General features: G+C 44.3%; 1 protein-coding gene across 2 annotated transcripts in view; it reads right to left on the reverse strand.

Annotated features, from left to right (window-relative positions):
* The window catches only part of LSAMP (limbic system associated membrane protein), a 999,229-nt gene extending 984,760 nt beyond the window's left edge, over positions 1-14,469 (reverse strand). Inside the window, exon 1 of one of the 2 annotated variants that reach the window (XM_088158973.1) lies at positions 14,042-14,469. In XM_088158973.1, coding sequence (XP_088015099.1) covers positions 14,042-14,108 — 67 coding nt within the window. In that variant the 5' untranslated portion in view covers positions 14,109-14,469. The remainder of the gene's footprint in view (positions 1-14,041) is intronic. The other variant, XM_088158974.1, reaches the window with a different exon arrangement.
* Positions 14,470-17,935: the final 3,466 nt, after the last annotated feature.

Below are 17,935 nucleotides of genomic sequence, written 5' to 3' on the forward strand. Positions count from 1 at the left end.
GAACATCTAACACCGGGAAATATGCAATTCATGAAATTTTCAGCGAAGATATATGAATAAATGTTTCATTATACATTTTTTAAATGTGAAATTACCAAAGATTTTTGCACTATTGACTTTGGCCACATACAGCAAAGTTAATTGAAAGCTCAGTCCTGGCTTTAAAGGCGTCCCCTTGAAAGTGGCAATGTGTGTTTTATTGTCTCTTAGTAATTTTCAATTCAAAGGTGCCCAAATTTATGCATGAGAAAGTGTTTCTTCCGACTGCCAGCCTGCTCTGCAAGACACTATTGACTCCAAGAATCTGGGTAGATTCTTTATTTCTTGCTTTCACATCACTGGTCCTATAGTTTCTGCTAATTAAATCAAGTGCCTAGCTTTCCAAGATGCAATCCTTAAGCTCCGGATCAGACCCCAAAAGAAATTTGCTTGGAGTGGATCAAAGATCCTCGGCTTGGAGTACCCTCAACAAGAGGAACAAACAAGACAGGAACAAACTACATTACACAGTGCTGGGAAAAAGCAGAAAGGTAAAAGTATCCTCTCACTCAGTAGGGCAGAACAATCTTTGATAAAAGGACAGAGGTTACAGCTCTTCCCCTCACAGACATGTCCCAGTTCAGGATTTCTGTAGCCTCAGGTTGGAACAGGTACTGCCAAGGATGACCAAACTGAACAGCACATCCTTAACCTCCTAGAGAGAGACAGCATAAATCCAGCCTGAAGCCTCTGCTCCATGAAATTGGATTAGGGACTCTACTTTGGGTCTACCTAAACCAGACAAATAGCCCTTACAGTTATTTTTTTTCTGCTCCCTTGTTTTTTCTTTTCACATAAAAAACCCTGAAAAAGCAAAAAAATCATTGAAGAGAGGTTAGGCAATCTTCTACTCCACAACAACAAATAAGGCCACAGAGCAGAATTCAAACTCCAATGCAGAACTGATGGTTTTCTGAAAAACGTTAGGTCATATACATATGTTCTCGGTGCATATGTTCTTGGTGCAGGAGGTAGACATCATAAAAGTTGTGGGACTACTTGGTTTTACTACAAGTACATCTTTGGTCCCTTGTTTTGGTCATAAAGCTGCAGCAGTAGGAAATGTGAAGTGGGATATGTGGTTTAAAATTCAAAGCAGGAAGATGAAAGAAAAGAGCCATATTTTCCCCTTCCTTGCAGTTGCAGTGAGCCAATATCAGGAGAAAAAAGAAATTGGCCACACTGACTGAAGACTGCAGAGCAGACACCACACTGTACATACAAATGCAGCAGAGCTGCCCACCTCCAAAACTGACAAGGGAAATACACAGTGTCAGCTCTCTTTTTGTGGCCACCATCTCTAATATTGCTGCTGAGATACCTGCAAGGGCTGCGCTGCTGCTGCCACCTCTGCTCACAGAACCAACATTTCTCAGCCATCTGCTGTGACAAGCAGGGGTTCTTCCATGACCTGTCTTCAGCACAGCAAGCCAAGGAACAGAGATCTAGGACTGGGGTGCTTTTGGAAATGTGAACTTCTTTACCTGTGTCTATGTGGCAGACTTATTTTGCTTGCCTACTATCTAGCACTTAATGCAAGCCCCACTAAATGGTGGAAGTCACAGAGCTCTAACATGTATACTGGCTAAAAACACAACTGGAGAGGAGAATTAGACCTCTCTAGGTTGCAGGAATGAGGTGTCCTGCTGCTGTGCCTTTGCCCCAATTACTAAAGGAGGCAGCAGCCTCACACTCAAGCTCAATCGCTGGGTGCAAAGCAACAAACATTCTGCCAGGGTAAGAATGAGATTAGCAAAATCTTACGGAACAATGATTCAAAGGTGCTGTAACAAATCAATTTCCCGCATGCAAAAACCACAATTACTACACAAATTATCTTGCTCTCACCCCATTCCTCTCTCTGCAGTGAGCCAGGGCTGAGAAACCTCATCCTTTGAGCTGCAAACATATAGTCCCTCCTCTTAGGTGACACAGCAAATGGTAGGAGCAGTAGTTCTCCACCTCCCTTGATGAGTTATGTCACTAGTGGGCACACAGATTGCCAAAATAATACAGGGGAAACAATAGGTCCATTGGTGCTTGAACCTATATTCCAAGTTCTCCATCTCCATGAGCAAGCATACTATCATTCCAGAGCAACTCATATCTGCCAACACAGATTATCCCCTCTGGAGTTTCTAATCTTCTCCACTTCATCATCTTTTAGTTAATTTCTCACATTTTCCAGTTTTCCCATTGTGGTACAAATGCAGAATCTCTACCTAATGCAAGAGGGGAGAAGGATGGGTAGGGTAAGAGGGGATTTTTTATTCTTTCCAGGGCTTATGTATTTTTTAAAGAGGAGATTCCAACATCAAAAATCAACACCTTCAGCACAGACAACTCAAGCTTACAATGTTTCTTGTCTCTGGTTCAAAGCCAGAGCCCAACTGCACTCCCACTGCATCAAATCTAAGCTCATGAGCTTCCGCACCCTGCTGGGGTGCATGTGGTAAGGATGTCATTTCCAGCAGCCACCTTGAACATAACAAGGCTAGTCAAAAAGTCCAAGCTGAGTAGCATCAATTTCCACCCAGAGTCAGCTGTCTCCACGTTTTGTTGCCTGGCACTGCTGAGCTGCTGAGGCCCTCAAACAGGCCTTGCACTGACTGGGAAAGATCCAGCAACACTGAGCAGTCTGGACTGTATGCAATACAAAATGGTGCTCCTTGCTACCTGCCCAGGAAACAGATTGCAATTTGCACAGTGCTGTACCTAAGCTAATAAACTATGATGAACTCTCACTGGGTCTGCATCCATGGCACAAATAATCTTCAGTCTGGATAACTCCCATTATGTATCCTGGCTCTTTCACTCAAGCTACAAAACCTTTTACCTCTGGAAGTCCATGGTGCCAGCCAGAATCCACTACAAAACTTGCTCTCAATTCTATCTGTTCCCATTCCCATTAAACCAAGCAGCCAACACCACCACCAATCTCATTTTTACTCTTCAGTTCTTGTTGTAGGTGAGATAAGAGCAAACCAGCTGGGCGATCCCCATGTGCTGCAGATGAACTTGGCAGTCTCCTGCCATCTTGTTCTACTGCTGCCTCCCTCACAGGCCCAGCTCCTTCCAGCTCACAGACAGCCCTGGGAGGACTCAGATCTTGTGATGTGCGAGGAATGCTACAAACTCAACCACATCAACTTCTGAGACTAAAGGGATCAGTCCAGTGTTCAGTTACCCATTCTGAAAACGTGCAAGGTAAAGAAAGAGCAGAGCCTATATGTACCACATGTGTCAATGGGGAACCTGACAACGCCTAACACAACTCACAGGACAGAGTTACAGACACTGGGTTTTCACCTTACTGGGCATCCAGCAGGCTGCCTTTTCCCACCAATCAGACAAATCTGAATGAACACTCTACTAAAAGAAAGAGGAAAAAGGCCTTTGAGTTAAGCAGCTGATAAAATCAGGATTTCAACTGTTAATATAGAAGAAGAGTTCCTCACATGTCTTGCACCAGTATTTGCATCACAGCATACATAATACAAGGCAAGAAAGAAAAAAACTGTAAAGAATACGGCTCATTGTACAGACTGGAAGTATTCGCTGTGATTCAGGAATTAATGACAGCATAAAAATCTATTAAGGCATCTAGACTGTCTCTCAAGGGACCTTTTCAATCTTGTAGACCATGGATTATTCTCCAGGGCTCTGCCCAGCTAAACTTCAGATATCCCAAATGACAGCAATTCCACCATGATTCTTAACAAAGCTATATCACCATCTAATCTCTTTCTTCCATTAAGTTTTTTTCCACTCCTGCCAATTTTTTCTTTCCTCCTCCAAATTTTCTATCATGAGAGACTCTTCTAGCTCTGAGTCCACACTAGACAATTCTCCATGCCTTCCCAGTATGCCTACATCATTAGCATAGCTCCTCTTACTCATTTAGCCCAAACAGCTATATATTTAGCTTTCACAAGCATTCTTCATAAGTCAGTCCTTCCAGCCCCTTAATCATTCTCCTTGCAATCCTCTGAATTCTCTCTAATTTTGTTTACATCTTTCTGGAATTGAAGTGCCCGGAACCAAGTGCTGTAAACAACAACAGCTTGTTATCTGGCTAGACTGCAATTCTGGCGATCACAGCACAGGCCCTGCACATGCCATGCACACACAGACACATGCACACGCTCGTCCTCTGTTTCAGACACAGCATTGTTACAGGACACGAGTTCTGCTCACTGGACATTCTGTCCTCCACAGTGACACCAGCTGGGTCTCTTTCATGTCAATCCAGCTCCAAAAAAGTGAGGGCAGAACTTCAGTACAGCACTTTCAGCTGCCTGCAGGCTCAGGACAGACACCAGCTATTGGCTGCACTAAGGCAACATTTTCAAGTTTTTGATAACACCTATAAAAGCCACAATTTTCAGAACTTTTTTTGTTTTAGATTACAGTTGAGACTTTGATGTAGTCTTATGACAGCAGATGACACATCACAGGAAAGCCTTTAAGCACTTGTGCCTTAATCTGTTCTGAAACTCAAGTTGGAATTTTTCCAACAAAACACCTTTTTATTCTTTATTAGAAAAATGCCATTTTTGGTGAAGTAGAAATGTTCAGCAAAGATCTTTGCTTTGCTTCAACAAACTTCTGGAGAACTTGAGAAAGAGTTCAGACAGAAACCTGTAAGGGTTACTGCCAGCTCTCAAGACATCTGAATCACAGAATATTCTGAGTTGGAAAGGACCCACAAGGACCATTGAGTCCAACTCTAAAGTGAATAGTGCACATGGGGATTGAACCCAAAACCATGGTATCATTATCACCAAGGAAAGGTGGCTGCTCCACAAGATTTCTTCTAGATCAAGGTCACCCTAAGCCCCTCCCTGTAACAATTTCAAAATCTCCTCTCACTTAACATCTCCAAGTCTGAAAGAATTACAGAATTATTATAAAATAAATTATAAATTATTATTATAAAAGAATTATAACTCCTGTGTGTGGAAAGAAAACAGAGTCTTGAAGTGTTCTGCCTCCTCAATATGTTTCACATGGTCATTCCTCCTTCACAGCAGCTACAACAAAGCTTCAGCATCCAGGAGAGCTTGATGTATTTGTTTCAAATTTAGTGATGATTTGGGTCACTTTGGTCAGCAAGAAGAAGAGAAAGAGATCAAAAACTCTTGGGGTTGACCAGGGGATGAGAAGAGCCTACATGCAGGGGTCTTGTGAGGTTCTTTGAAGCCTGAAGAAAAGCCTGCTGCTACAAATATTTACAATGTGATAGACAGAGCAAGGCCAGCCACAATGGCCTTTTCTATGCACACAGCAGGCCAAAGGAAAAGGAAGACTGCACTGCTGACCGTAGCTATAAGTCCCTCTGGGACAATGCCACAGCTCATTTACCTCATGCTGCAGCTGGACTTCATTTTTATCAACATCCCAATAGGTTGCAGCTCTGTAGCTGCAGGATAGCACAGAAACCAGTCGCCAATAGGCACCTAGGATACATGAAAATGGAGGAGAGCTTATCCTCACTTCACTTCCCACTGTTTCCTTCCTTCCTTCCCTCCCTTAGCTGGCCTAGACTACAGACAGCTCTTACACCACTTGAGCTAGCATGAGTAATTTTTTTTTTCTTTGAGTCACCAAGAAATTGCTATTTGTAAAAGCCCCACATCAAAACAGCACATCTCTTCCAGACAAATAGTTTCCTCTCCTCTCCAGGAGATCTAGAAGTGCAGAACATTTCACGAGAGCATGCCCAGGCAGGTCTATCCTGCTCAGCTAGCATAACTGAGACTGGACAGAACACAGCCACGCTGGACAGAGCCTATGCTGTTGGGGAAGTTAAACCAGCAAGGCTGTGTTAATGACGGTAACAGCCAGAGTACAGACTTACTGATTTTACTGCTTCAGGCTGCATCCAGCTCATAAAATAGCATAGGTACACAAGGAAGGTAAGCTCAGTCAGGTTGCACTATTTTTGAATATGTTAGTCTAACATATTCAAACAATGCAACTTAGGCATGTAGGAAAGACTCCTTTTATCCTCTTCCTTCTATTCCTAGAAACTCCATGAAAGTGTAGGAGTCAAACATATCCTTTTCATTCTCTAGCCTGTATTTCCTGTCCAGGTGACTGAAGCATGACTAAGATGCCACCTTTCACTGAGGCTATCACAGAAAGATGAGGAAGGGTAGCCAAGCCACAGAAACAATTCTGTTTCACTGCAACAATCTCTTGCCATGTCAAGATAGGATGCAAATGCATTATGAATAATGGTCACTCCAAAAGCACACATAGCTACACAGACACTCCTATCAGCAATCAGGCTGCAGTCAGCCCCTGCACTAACATTCATGAAAAGTCCCTTGCACGAAACACAACTCTGGACCAGATTTGTTAACATTTCTCAAGCATCATTACCATGCAACTTGTGCATTTTCTGTCACATACACTCAAATGCATGTGCATGCATATATATATATATATATAATCTTCTGTTCCATATATGCAGCTTCCCAAAAGCCAAGGAAGAGCTATTCAAAGAACACACCTTTATGCACAGATCATGTATACAGGCACAAATAAAACCGTATGTTTTGACTCCATTGTACAAAGTACCTTTACAAGGCAAAGAGTACACCTTATATGAAGGTGTACCAGCATTACAAAAGTCTAAATGCATTCACATTTCAAAAATTCTACAGATGCCCCTTTAAATAACCCCTCCTTCCTGCAGGCAAAACCTTACCAGCAAATCCCTCCTTTTTCAGACACTCAAGTATACATACCCCCAGACAGCCTCTCTGACATCCACAGGGGGAAGTCAGGTATCAGTGCGCCGGCTGCAAGACTCATGATCAGAAAGAGTCTTGCTCCCTTGGTGGAACTTTGGGTCAGCTGCTGGGGGTCAAGCACAGCCAAGCTCCAAGCAGGTGCAGCAATCAGAGTGCATGCAGAAGAATATTAATAGTTATTGTCCTAGCAGGTTGTAAGGATTAATTTGTTCTGGCCTGCAACTCCCCATCAATGTAAGTGCTTAGGGGCAGAGGGGAGGGAGCTGTGATTACACACTTACATTGCATACTCATATGCTATTGATTTCCCAATTGGAAAGGCCCACAGCCGTTCGTTTGTCTCCTTGCTTGCTCCCTTCCTCCCTCATCCAGTGCTCATCTGCCTGTGGCTGCCTGCCACATCTTCCCCCTCCCAACATCACAATCGCCATCACCAGAAAAGGAGAGGGACACCCTTTTTTGTACGAGAGCTTTGCCAAACCAGAAAGAAATGCAGAAATCTACATCCATGAGGTCACACAGCGGCAGACTCTAAGGAAAGGAGCAAATTTCAAGAATTTAGTTTCCTCTGGATGCTTTCTTTATATATCCTAGGGACTGAAAAAGCCAGACTGTGAGTCCACAGCTGTGATTACACTCCCCTTGTCTTTAAGCCAAAGCCCCTCCTCTGAAGCCTGCCTTCTTATGCTTTTTTAAATAAAACAAACCAAACCTTAAAAAAAACCCCAAAAACAAAAAACAAAACAAAAAAACAAACAAAAACCCCAACCAACCAAACAAAAAACAAACAAAAAAACCCCCAAACAAACAAACAAACAAACAACCCCCCCCCCCCAAAAAAAAATAAAAACCCCAAAACCACAACACACCAACCTGCCTTAATCGGATATGTATACCTTTGCATTGCCACCAAAACCATCTTCTCTCAGAGGTACCATTCAAAGTCCAGTACCTCAACAGCTGACAACCACTGAAAAATCCTATTTTATGCTTGTGGGTGAACAATAAGCACGGCTAGTGTAATGGGCCCCTTACCCTTGGCATGTAGTCATGCAGAATTTCATCTCCAGGAACATTAGAACAGTAGATATGGCCAGCAAGACTTCTCTGTGAGACAAAATACTTCTTTAGCTCAGAAAAACTAGGGTAGAAGCCCTTGTAGTGCTTTTCTTTTTCTTTCAAGGCAGGTGAGCAGGGCAATGCTGCCACACAGGCAGGCAACCTACTGGAGGGTTGCCTCACAAGGAAATGCCTCAGCTTCGAGGAAATTCAGCATCAGCCAAAGAACCACGGTGTAATGGCATAGCACAAAAACAAACCTGGGCTTCTTTTTCCTGTGCCTATTTCTGTAACAATCATACACTCCTTGCCTTTTTTTCCCCTTCCATGCTGATTGCAGGGATGTCTGTCCTTCGTTGACACTAGGAGAGGCCTGTATCTCATATACTCACCTACACATGCCCTTAGCTCCCTCTCAGAGTGGGACAGGATAGTCTGTGCTGTGCTTGATATTTTTGATTTTATCATGGATAAATCAACAGCAAGAAAAATACATCAGCTGCCAAAATCATTGTTCATTTAGCATGAGCAGCAAATGAAACTGTTATACACCTTTTTAAGGAAAAGGGGGTATCAAAGAGGCAAAGATTCATGCTTCCAATGGGGACCACAGACATCTAAATTCTTCATCCTTCCAGCAGCACCCTACATACAAAGGAGACGATATTTGGCAAAACACATGTCCCCATGTTCAAAGGCACACATGAAAGATTATCCCCAGACTCTTCCAGGATATCTTTGTCTGGTACCATTATAGACTTCACTCAGATCCTTCAGTCCTTTAACAGCCTGTCAGACAACAACCACCTCAGTTGATCCTCTTGCAGAGTAAAACCCATCAGATGTTCTGATGTGTCCAGAAAAAAGGGCATCCCTTGCCCTTACTCTTCATTAGCTTTTGCAACCTGTCCTCACTTTATACCACATGGGAAAGCAAGCAGTGCTACAGCTCCTCATCACTGGCCCAGCCCCACCAGCCTCTCCAGGCAACGGCACACAGCACCCAGCTATTGCTGCAGGACCTATACATCAACATCCTTACACATCAACATCCCTTGTCTAACCCATTTCTAAGTAACTCAGCCTTGAACAGGGTAAATCTGCTGGGGGAAGGGTTCAGGCCCCACCAGCAAGGCAAGGGCCTTGGCTTACTCAAGGTACACAGAAAGGGTGTGCACACCCTGAAGCACTAGCTCTACCAGCAGCCTAGGGTGAGAGCAGCCGTATTCCTCACCCTCACTGGAAGGAGCTCTATTGCTAGTGGAAGAAAAAAGTGAAAAGAGTAACTATGAAAGATCACATCTCCTCAAACCATTAGCATGCTCCAAGGCTGAAAAGGAGTGCCCAAAAACATTGGGAACTGTGCTTTTTGTTACAGAACTAGTAAAACCCTTGTGTGAGAAAAGATACATGAGACTAACAGATGAAGCAAATTATTACTTATCATAACAAAGCCCTCATAGCAGGTAGCTGAGCGCTGAGCGCTAGAGGAAATGGGTTCTTACTTGTGTAATTATTGATTATTATGGTCAGCAATCACTGGATAAAACTGGAAGAAACACTTGGGATATTTTTTCAATGCTCCCCATTTGCAGATAAAAAGCCTTCTCTACTTCTTCCCTGTTCTAAGCCTACAAGAAAAGTATTTTGTTTCACGTAATGAACCTCTTCATCATTTAAGGGAATGCAAGGCAACTGAGTGAGCTGTCACTTCATCAATACAGTCCAGCCTGCGAGAACTTCCCTTGCCTTACTCAAGGAGAGAGAACTGGAAACAGATAGGAAGAAAAGGATATTCAGGAGAGCAGAAAAAGTCTTTTTTCCCTCTCCACTTGGCAGTACCTAAATGTTATCCAACTGCACCACAATCGCCCCGTGCTGTTCCCCGTACACCACAATGTCACCACTCACACAGACATTGCTGCTCCTTCCTCTCTTCTCCCCATCCATTACACATTATCAGCACAGAAACACTCGGGTACACGCTTCCATCTATATAGATTGCACATACCTCATGCATTAACAAACACACCATTTTTCACACCATCATTGCCCAGTAACATTGTAAAACATGAGACTTTACAGATAATATTTGTGCTGTGTACCAACCGAAAGCATCCTGTTCCACTTACCTGACTGCTTCTGTGATTTCTTTAATCAGATTCATTCCCCATTTAAGAACATCCTTGAGCAGCTCAAAAAATACGTTATAAACAAATGCTGCCAGGACTATGCAGGGCAGTTCTGCATGTCCTTTCCTAAACCATCTACTCCACCAAACTTGCTGTGGAGGTATCTTGCTTGGGGGTTTTTTTGGTTTTGTTTTGGTTTGTTTTTTTTTGTTTGTTTGTTGTTTTGGTTTTTTTTAAACACAAAGTCTTTTTACAATTAACCAGTTTGGTGGGGTTCTCAGGGAGGTTCATGAAAACAAGCTGGGAATTTTTTAGCAAATTGCTGATTTGAAACAGCTGCTATTTTTCAAGGGAGAGAATTTGTTTAGAAGAATTTTCAACTTAAAGCAATGCTGAAGGAAAGGTATAATTTGTCAAGGCATTAATATTTTAAAATAAAGTGCTCAGGGTGAGGAAATGAAAATTAATTTTCATATTGACAGCTAAGTTAGAGTAATAGTAAGTGAAAGTGCAAACATCAACACAAAATTCTTCTAAATTATCTAAATGCAATTTTTTTTTAGACCCTAATCATTTGCTTCTCTGCCCCATACTGAAGCACCCATTTTTTACTTGCAGGGGTTGTGGAAAGGAAAATCAAAATTCAGCTTTACAATCCAATTCAACAATCTGATCTCTCTCAGAAGCTTTGGGGCACATTGTGCTAAGAGATGAATTCATTCGAGGGAAGAACTGCAGCATGCCACTAGAAAATCCTAGAAAATCCCACCCACCAGCAGCGCTAGGCTGTGTAGATACTTTTATTCTTCCAGTCCCCACAGGGCAGGAAGGCCAGTGCACCATGCAGGAGGAAAAACCATCCCGCCTCCGAGCCACCTGCCTCTCAAAGAGAACTGGAAGTGCAGCAGCGAGAAACGCAAGAATCCTAAGCCATCAAAATGAGGAAACATAGTGATCAGGGGGCGTGGGGAATCCTTTGTGCAGGACTTGGAGCATCTAACCTAGGGGGGAAGGAGCAAAGGCTGACTCTATGCCAAAGCCCCTGAGGCCAGTCAGGCAGGGGACAGGCAGCCCTTTGCATCCCGCTTGGCAGAGGCACTGGGGAGGCAGCCTGCGCTGGCCGCTTGGCACCGTGGAGCCCATCGCTCTCCTGCCAGGCTCAGCTGCGCTTCCTCCCTGCAGCCCCAGCGCCTGCTATTCAGCCTCGGCTCGGCCCGGCAGTGCCAGCAGAGCTTCCCTTCTCCCCCACCCCTGGTGGCTTTGGGAGAGCGGAGAATGACAAGGAGCTGATTTTGCGTTCACCGGTACACCCCCAAGTGGACAGCGAGGAAAAGGGGAGAGATGGCACGGACAAGTTTTGGGTAGCTCGCAGAGGTGTAGGCTCAGCTGTCTGGCTCTGGAGGGATGTGTTCACAAAGGTCATGGAAGCGTTCTGACCGGGGTCACTGCCTATCAAAGCCAATACTGCTGTTTCCTGGGGTACGGGCTCCACAGAGTTGTGCTCAGCAGGATTAGAGAAGTGTTCAAGGGTTGTTACCACGGCTTTCAGTGAAAAACAATTAATTTGAAATAGATATTGTAGGCGGAATGTGTTGGTTTGTTGGGTCTTTTTAAGGGCACAATACTTTCCCACCCCTTTTTAATTCCTTCAAATATCTTCAGGCAGTGCCCTACTCCTCCCATGCAGCCCCAGTATTCCTGCCTCCCCATTCTCTCGCTCTTCACATCAGAGAAAGGAAATTACGGCTGGCTATGATCCAGAAGTGCTCTGGTTTATATCATGCCAGAAGTTTGGGAGCAGTCAAAAAAGCAGCTCCAGGTTAGCAAACACTCATACACCACATCCTATCCCATCTCAAAACCTAGGGAGGGCAACTGTGTTGCCTCTGCCTTTTTAGAGGGTACCTGATAATACAGACCTCAAAAGACCTTCCCTGAAGCCTTCAAAATGAGAATAGATGTGGCTAATACAACTGTGGTAATACTAGAACAGAAGGTAAAAGCCTGTCCATGCCTGTAGCCTGACATAAGCTCCAGCTATAAGGATGGACTAAAACAGCATCTGGCTGTGCTAGCATGGAATGCTTTGGTCACAACTCAGGAAAGGCTTGTGACTTGAAAACACTGCATGGAGCAAGCACTGTGGTCTGCAGGCAAGGAAACATGCACTAGAGAGACAATGTTCAGAGTCAACGAAACTTGCCAATGTCCATCTTTCTTGACAGTTCTCTGTCTAATCCTCCAGAGCAGGGTGAAGTTCACACCAAGCTACACAACTTCATTGCTGACGTTATCTACTTATGCTACCCTTACCCCATGTACAACCTATGTGCTGGGAAAAATCCTCCTTCCCTATCAGAAATAGCCACTTCACAGCAAGGAAGGAAGTCAGTTGGAAGGTGCTGGTGTTGGATTCACAGTCCAGACTTCAGAGAATGTAAATTGAGAGAAAATTATGTGACAGTGAAAAACATGTGTATGAGACCCAGAAATGGGAGAAGTGAGACTGTATGAAAAGGAGCACTCAGCAAATATGAGAAGGTGGCAAAAAATGAAGGATTCCATAGTAAGGGTTTGCAGGAGTGACAGGTGTGAGGCTGCAATAGAAAGCATGTGTGTGACTGGAAGCCTGCCTGTACGGGAATTTGCTTAGTAGACACAAAATAGCAGAGAACAGTACATGCAAGACTGTGTGTAAAAGTAGGAGCTAAGGGGAAGTGAGGAAGCTGTGACTGGCATATCTTCATGCACAGCACTCCTGCACTAATATATACTGGAGTGAGAAAAAAGCACTGTGAAAAAAGCCATGTATGAGCAAGATACGCTCTAAGGGTGCAGCTCACTGCAAATGCAGGACTGTGAGGCATAGAGTAGGCCAGAAAGAGTACATCTATGTTCTTTAGTTATATTTTCACCTATGTGTGTGTATATGTGTGCACACACAGGCTTACAAGGCTAGTGCAGTAGGATAGGCAAGGGATTTTAATATACAAGCAACCTCGAACACTAGTGTTCAGGATGGAGGCTTGAAGGAAGGAGGGAGGGAAAAGCGGAAGGGAAAATGTGAGCACAAGAGAAGCATACTCTCCAGGAATTGCATGTGCTAGGGAGCTAGAACTGTATGTGCCAGAGTTAGTTTATTCATCTTCCCTGCTATATCCCTGAATGTGTGTGTTCAGGAAGGATCACTGATGTGTGTGAGTGTGGCTCATGCACAAGCTGCAATTTTGAAGGCTATGATTATATGTACATGTGTGACATTAATGTGTATTAATACATATACCACGGACTGCATTAACCCTTAACTCCTGTTTACAGAAAGCATCTCAAAACAAGCTAGCATGCCTGTCATCAGTTCGAACTAAATTCCATACTCACACTTGGCTCTTAAAGCAAGAAACCCAGCTGGCAATTCTCCACTGAACAAAACCCCATACCCAACAAATTTTCATCTCCTGTCTTTCCTCCATCACTCTCTCTTTTTTTTTTTTCCCCTTTTGGTGTAGAGGGGAAGGACATAGTGTTTTCACAGACAGACCAGAGGCATAGAGATTCCTCTAACCTCCCCCACTCTGGACAAAACCAAAATAAAAATAATAAAAAACCCACACAAAACAAACAAACAAAAACCCCAGAAGAAACTTAGCACTTATCTCCTCAGGAAGGTGAAGAATTGAGGAGAATCAGTACTTGTGACCCAAAGTGCTGAGAAACAGCAGTTGTTGATGGAGGGGACACCCACCTTCGCCCACCAGTCTTTTCCTTTGCAAATCTTAACTGTAGTCCCCCCACCAACTCCCCTTCTGCAAAAGCAGAAATACAGCAGCAAAGTCAGTCACATGCAGTGCCCTCTAACCATAGGATTCACCAGCAGCGATCTCTCCTTGGCTTATTTCCTGAGGCAAGCGCGGCGGGGGGAGGTTTGGAGGGGAAAAGGGGGGGAGAGGAAGCTCCAGCTTCCAGCTCCATGTTTCAGGCCATGCTCAGTCCGTCAGCCTCAATTAAAACAGAAGGGTTTGAGGAGGTTGTGAGAAAGAGCTCACCACATACCTTGCAAGGAGAAGAGGGACAGAAAGAACCCCAGCACCCAGATACTGTGCAGCCAGTAGGTCCTCATGCTTCTTTCTCACTCGCTCCGCTTCCTCTGCGTTTTTCTCCGTCTCTTTGCTTCTGTCTCTCTCTCTCTCAATTTTTTTTTTCCCCTCTTCGCTCCTCTCAAAGAAAATGGGATTCGTGTTTCCCTTCAGTCCCTCTGGGCTCTGCTTTGCCAGCTCTGACAATCCAGTCGCAACGCAAGCTGACCCGCGGTGGCCAGATTCCCAAATAACCTCTCACTCTTCCCTCCAAGTGCAGGGGAAAGGGGAGGCCAGGTTGGATGCTCCACCGTAGCCTGGGCTGGCTGTAAACACAGAGAATCTCTCTGTCTCTCTCCTGCAGCTCCAACTAAATGCGACTGTACTTAAACAAGCAATGCCTTATAGGACAGCGCTCAGAGCAGAATAGATCCCACCTCTGCCACCTAGTGTTGCAAGCGAGCCCATTTATTTCATTTTTATATATATAAATATATATATGTTATGCTATAGAAATATGGTTCCCTCATTCCTCTACAAATGTATCTCTTGGATCCCAGTCTATGAGCCATTCCAGGCTCAAAAGTCCCTGAGATTCCAGCTCCAGTGCACACAGGGAGGCTATTCAGCAAAGGAATATTCCTCATCACCACAACAAGAGGCATGGCAGGGCAGGTTTGGTTTCTCAGCAGAGTTCTGCTTGACAAATTCTGAAGCAAGGGTCTCTCTGATGCTAGTGCCACTGCCGGGCAGTGCACAGGGGCCAGAGGGAGATGCAGACGCACGACTGTAATTACAGAGCTGCCAAGCCCTCCAGGAAAAAATAGCAAGCATCAGTCTGCATTAATCTTTGCTGGATCTCCTGTGACTTCTATGCAATTTCAGAGGGACCAGAAAGAATCCTTCTGTAAGGGAAATCCAGACTGAAAAAGAAACCATTTGCTCACAGAAGGCTTCCCCCACTACCCTTCTCCTTTCAAATACAGGTGTCCCTGCTGCCATATGGAGCACAAACTTTTTTTCCCAGGGAGTAATTGGCTCCCATAGCTCTATTTCGCCCTCAGATCATTGCCTCCAGTTAGAGGAACACCAGTAACAAAGCACTGCTTAACATTCATACAGGGCTTTTCATCAGTCACTCTCGAGGCATTTCACAAAGGGTGTCCTTTCTCAGCTAGGGATGTGGAGGTAGTGTGAGTGCACAGCTTCTGAGGCCAGTCCCTGAGACAGTGTGACAGCCGAGCTGGACTGCCCAGCCAACCCTGTGGCCCTGCTTCAAGCCACATTGTGCCCTTCATTGTGACCACCAGGCAGCCTATGAGATGCCAGCACTAAAGGACACGTTTTCAATTTATGCATTGAGAGTGTGGGTGAGCAAAGGTGAGTGTCCACATGTAGGAAAGGTCTGTAGGATTCTCATCACTAATGATGCCATTCCAGAAGTGTTTCTTATTAGACTGCTGTAGAGCAAGGTGTTCTGTGAACAGAGTGCATCAAGCCTACCTCTCAGTGGGCTCCTGTCTTCTGTCTCAAAAATCCCCCTGCTCTAATAAAAGCCAGAACCCATCATACCCTCTGTGACATCTCCTGTAGGAAGAAGAAATCCATACGGCTAGTCTTGCTTCCTAGTGGACCAAAATGAAAGACAAAACGCAAGACGCCACTTGCCTTAGCCTGGTTGGTTACTGCCACTTAAGTAATTCTCGTGTTTTCCACTATGAAGGGAGTGGAGCATTACCTAATTACCAGTTTTCAGAGACATACAGGAATAAGTTACTTTTTATCCTTCCACCCTCTTTTAAATGTGGTTGAAATTAGTTGCACTGAAAAGTTATTAGGAGGTAGAACATATGGACAAACAGATAAACATGTACTATCAGCTAGGCTTCACTTCCCAAGGAAATCAAACCAAAAATATTAAAGTGAACTAAAGTCAACTGAGTAATCGATGAGGAGCATGCTTCTTTTTTGTGGTTTCCATTTCAGATGGTTTTCATGCTCTGATACTGTGTTGGGTCTGCATGGTATGGTTTTGGTAGGAGGGCACTTCTGTGAGAAGCTGCCAGAAGCTTCCTCTGTGTCTGATAGTGCCAAGGCCAGACAGCTGCAAGACAAACCCACTGCAGGCCAAGTCAGAGTGTACCACCAGCAATGGTAGCAACAGTTCTGGGATAATGTATTTAAGAAGGGAGTGGAAGCTGTGCAACAGCAGCCAGGAGAGAGGAGTGAGAATATGTGAGAGAAATAACCCAGCAGACACCAAGGTTGGTAGAGAAGGACAGGGAGGAAGTGCTACACACTAGACACTGGAGCAGAGATTCCCTTGCAGCCTAGGATGAAGACCATGGAGGTTCAGGATAGATCAGTTATCCACCTGCAGCCCATGGAGGACCCCTTACTGGAGGTGGTAGATGCCTGAAGGAGGCTGTGAACCCATGGGAAGCCCACACTGGAGCAGAGTCCTGGCAGGACCTGTGGCCCTGTGAAGAAAGGAACCCAGGCTGGAACAGGTTTGCTGGCATGACTTGAAACCCTGTGGGGAGCCTGCACAGGAGCAATTAATGTGGGAATGACTCATATTGGAGAAGCTCATGGAGACTGTCTCCTGTGGGAGGGACCCCACACTGGAGCAGAAGAGTGTGAGGATCCTCCCTTGGAGGCAGGAGGAGCAGTAGAGACAAGTGTGATGAAGTGGTCTTTGGCCCTATTCCCTGTTCCTTTGCACCACTGCAAGGGAGGAGGCAGAGAAAATGAGGAATGAAGTTAAGCCCAGGAGGAAGGGAGGAGTGATATTTTAAGGGAGGAAAGATATTTTAAGATTTGGGTTTACTTTTCATTGTCTTGCTTTGATCTCATTGGCAACAAATTAAATTAATTTTTCCAAAGTCGAATTTGTTTTGCCTCTAATTCTACCTGGGGAGTGATCCCCCCTGTTCTTATCTTGAACCACAAGCTTTTTGCTGTATTTTTTATTCCCCTGTCCAGCTGAGGAGGGGTGATGGAGTAACTTTGGTGGGCACCTGGAGGCCAGCCAGCACCAAACCACCACAGATAGCAAGAGAGCATGGTCAGAAAGAGAGCACTGTCAAAAATAAACTTGGCACTGAAGATACATTTGGAACTTAGCATGCCAAAATCAAGTGGTGACAATCAGTTTGTAGGCTTGGAGTAGGAGTTCTTGGGGTTTTTTTCAGAAATCCTCACAAACATCTAGCTCAAGTTCAGGGACCAGCTAGGCCAGCACCTTAATACTACACCAGCTCTATATATTTCTGACACACGACTGGTCATGTGCTCAGCATTCCTTTTTTTCATTTGTCCTATACCTTTGTGATCCATTATCTCAGTGCTCACCATCTACATCTGATATAATACACAGCATTAGACATATTTGTACTGTTTCACAAATCTCCTCAATTCCTATACGTGGCACCAAAATTCTCATGTTACCTATCCCAACTTCTCAGCTACCCACAGGCACATACATAACCTCATCTCCCACCTGTCCAACACATAATTCTATGGGGTCCCACTGCCTTCCCAGTTAAACTGGATCATCATGCAACCATTCAAAGTCTCCTTTACCTTCGGATCCCATGGATGATCCCATAATATGCACCTCTCAAACACATGACCATCTCAGACTTTGGAGAAGAATATGCCATAGTCTGAAAAAAAAAAATCTAAATCAACCCTCCTTCCCTGTAAGTGATTTCCATGTCCAATTGCAACTAGCCCTGCTAAAAATTTGTGCCCTTCTATAGGACCCCTTTAAGTACTGAAAGCCTGCAACATTTATTATAACACTTATGATACCAATTTATATTGATTCAAGTAACATTATTTTTTGTAATAAGTAATAATAAATAAT

Source organism: Sturnus vulgaris, chromosome 2 (genome assembly GCF_052056855.1).
Source record: "Sturnus vulgaris isolate bStuVul1 chromosome 2, bStuVul1.hap1, whole genome shotgun sequence".
NCBI lineage: Eukaryota > Metazoa > Chordata > Aves > Passeriformes > Sturnidae > Sturnus > Sturnus vulgaris.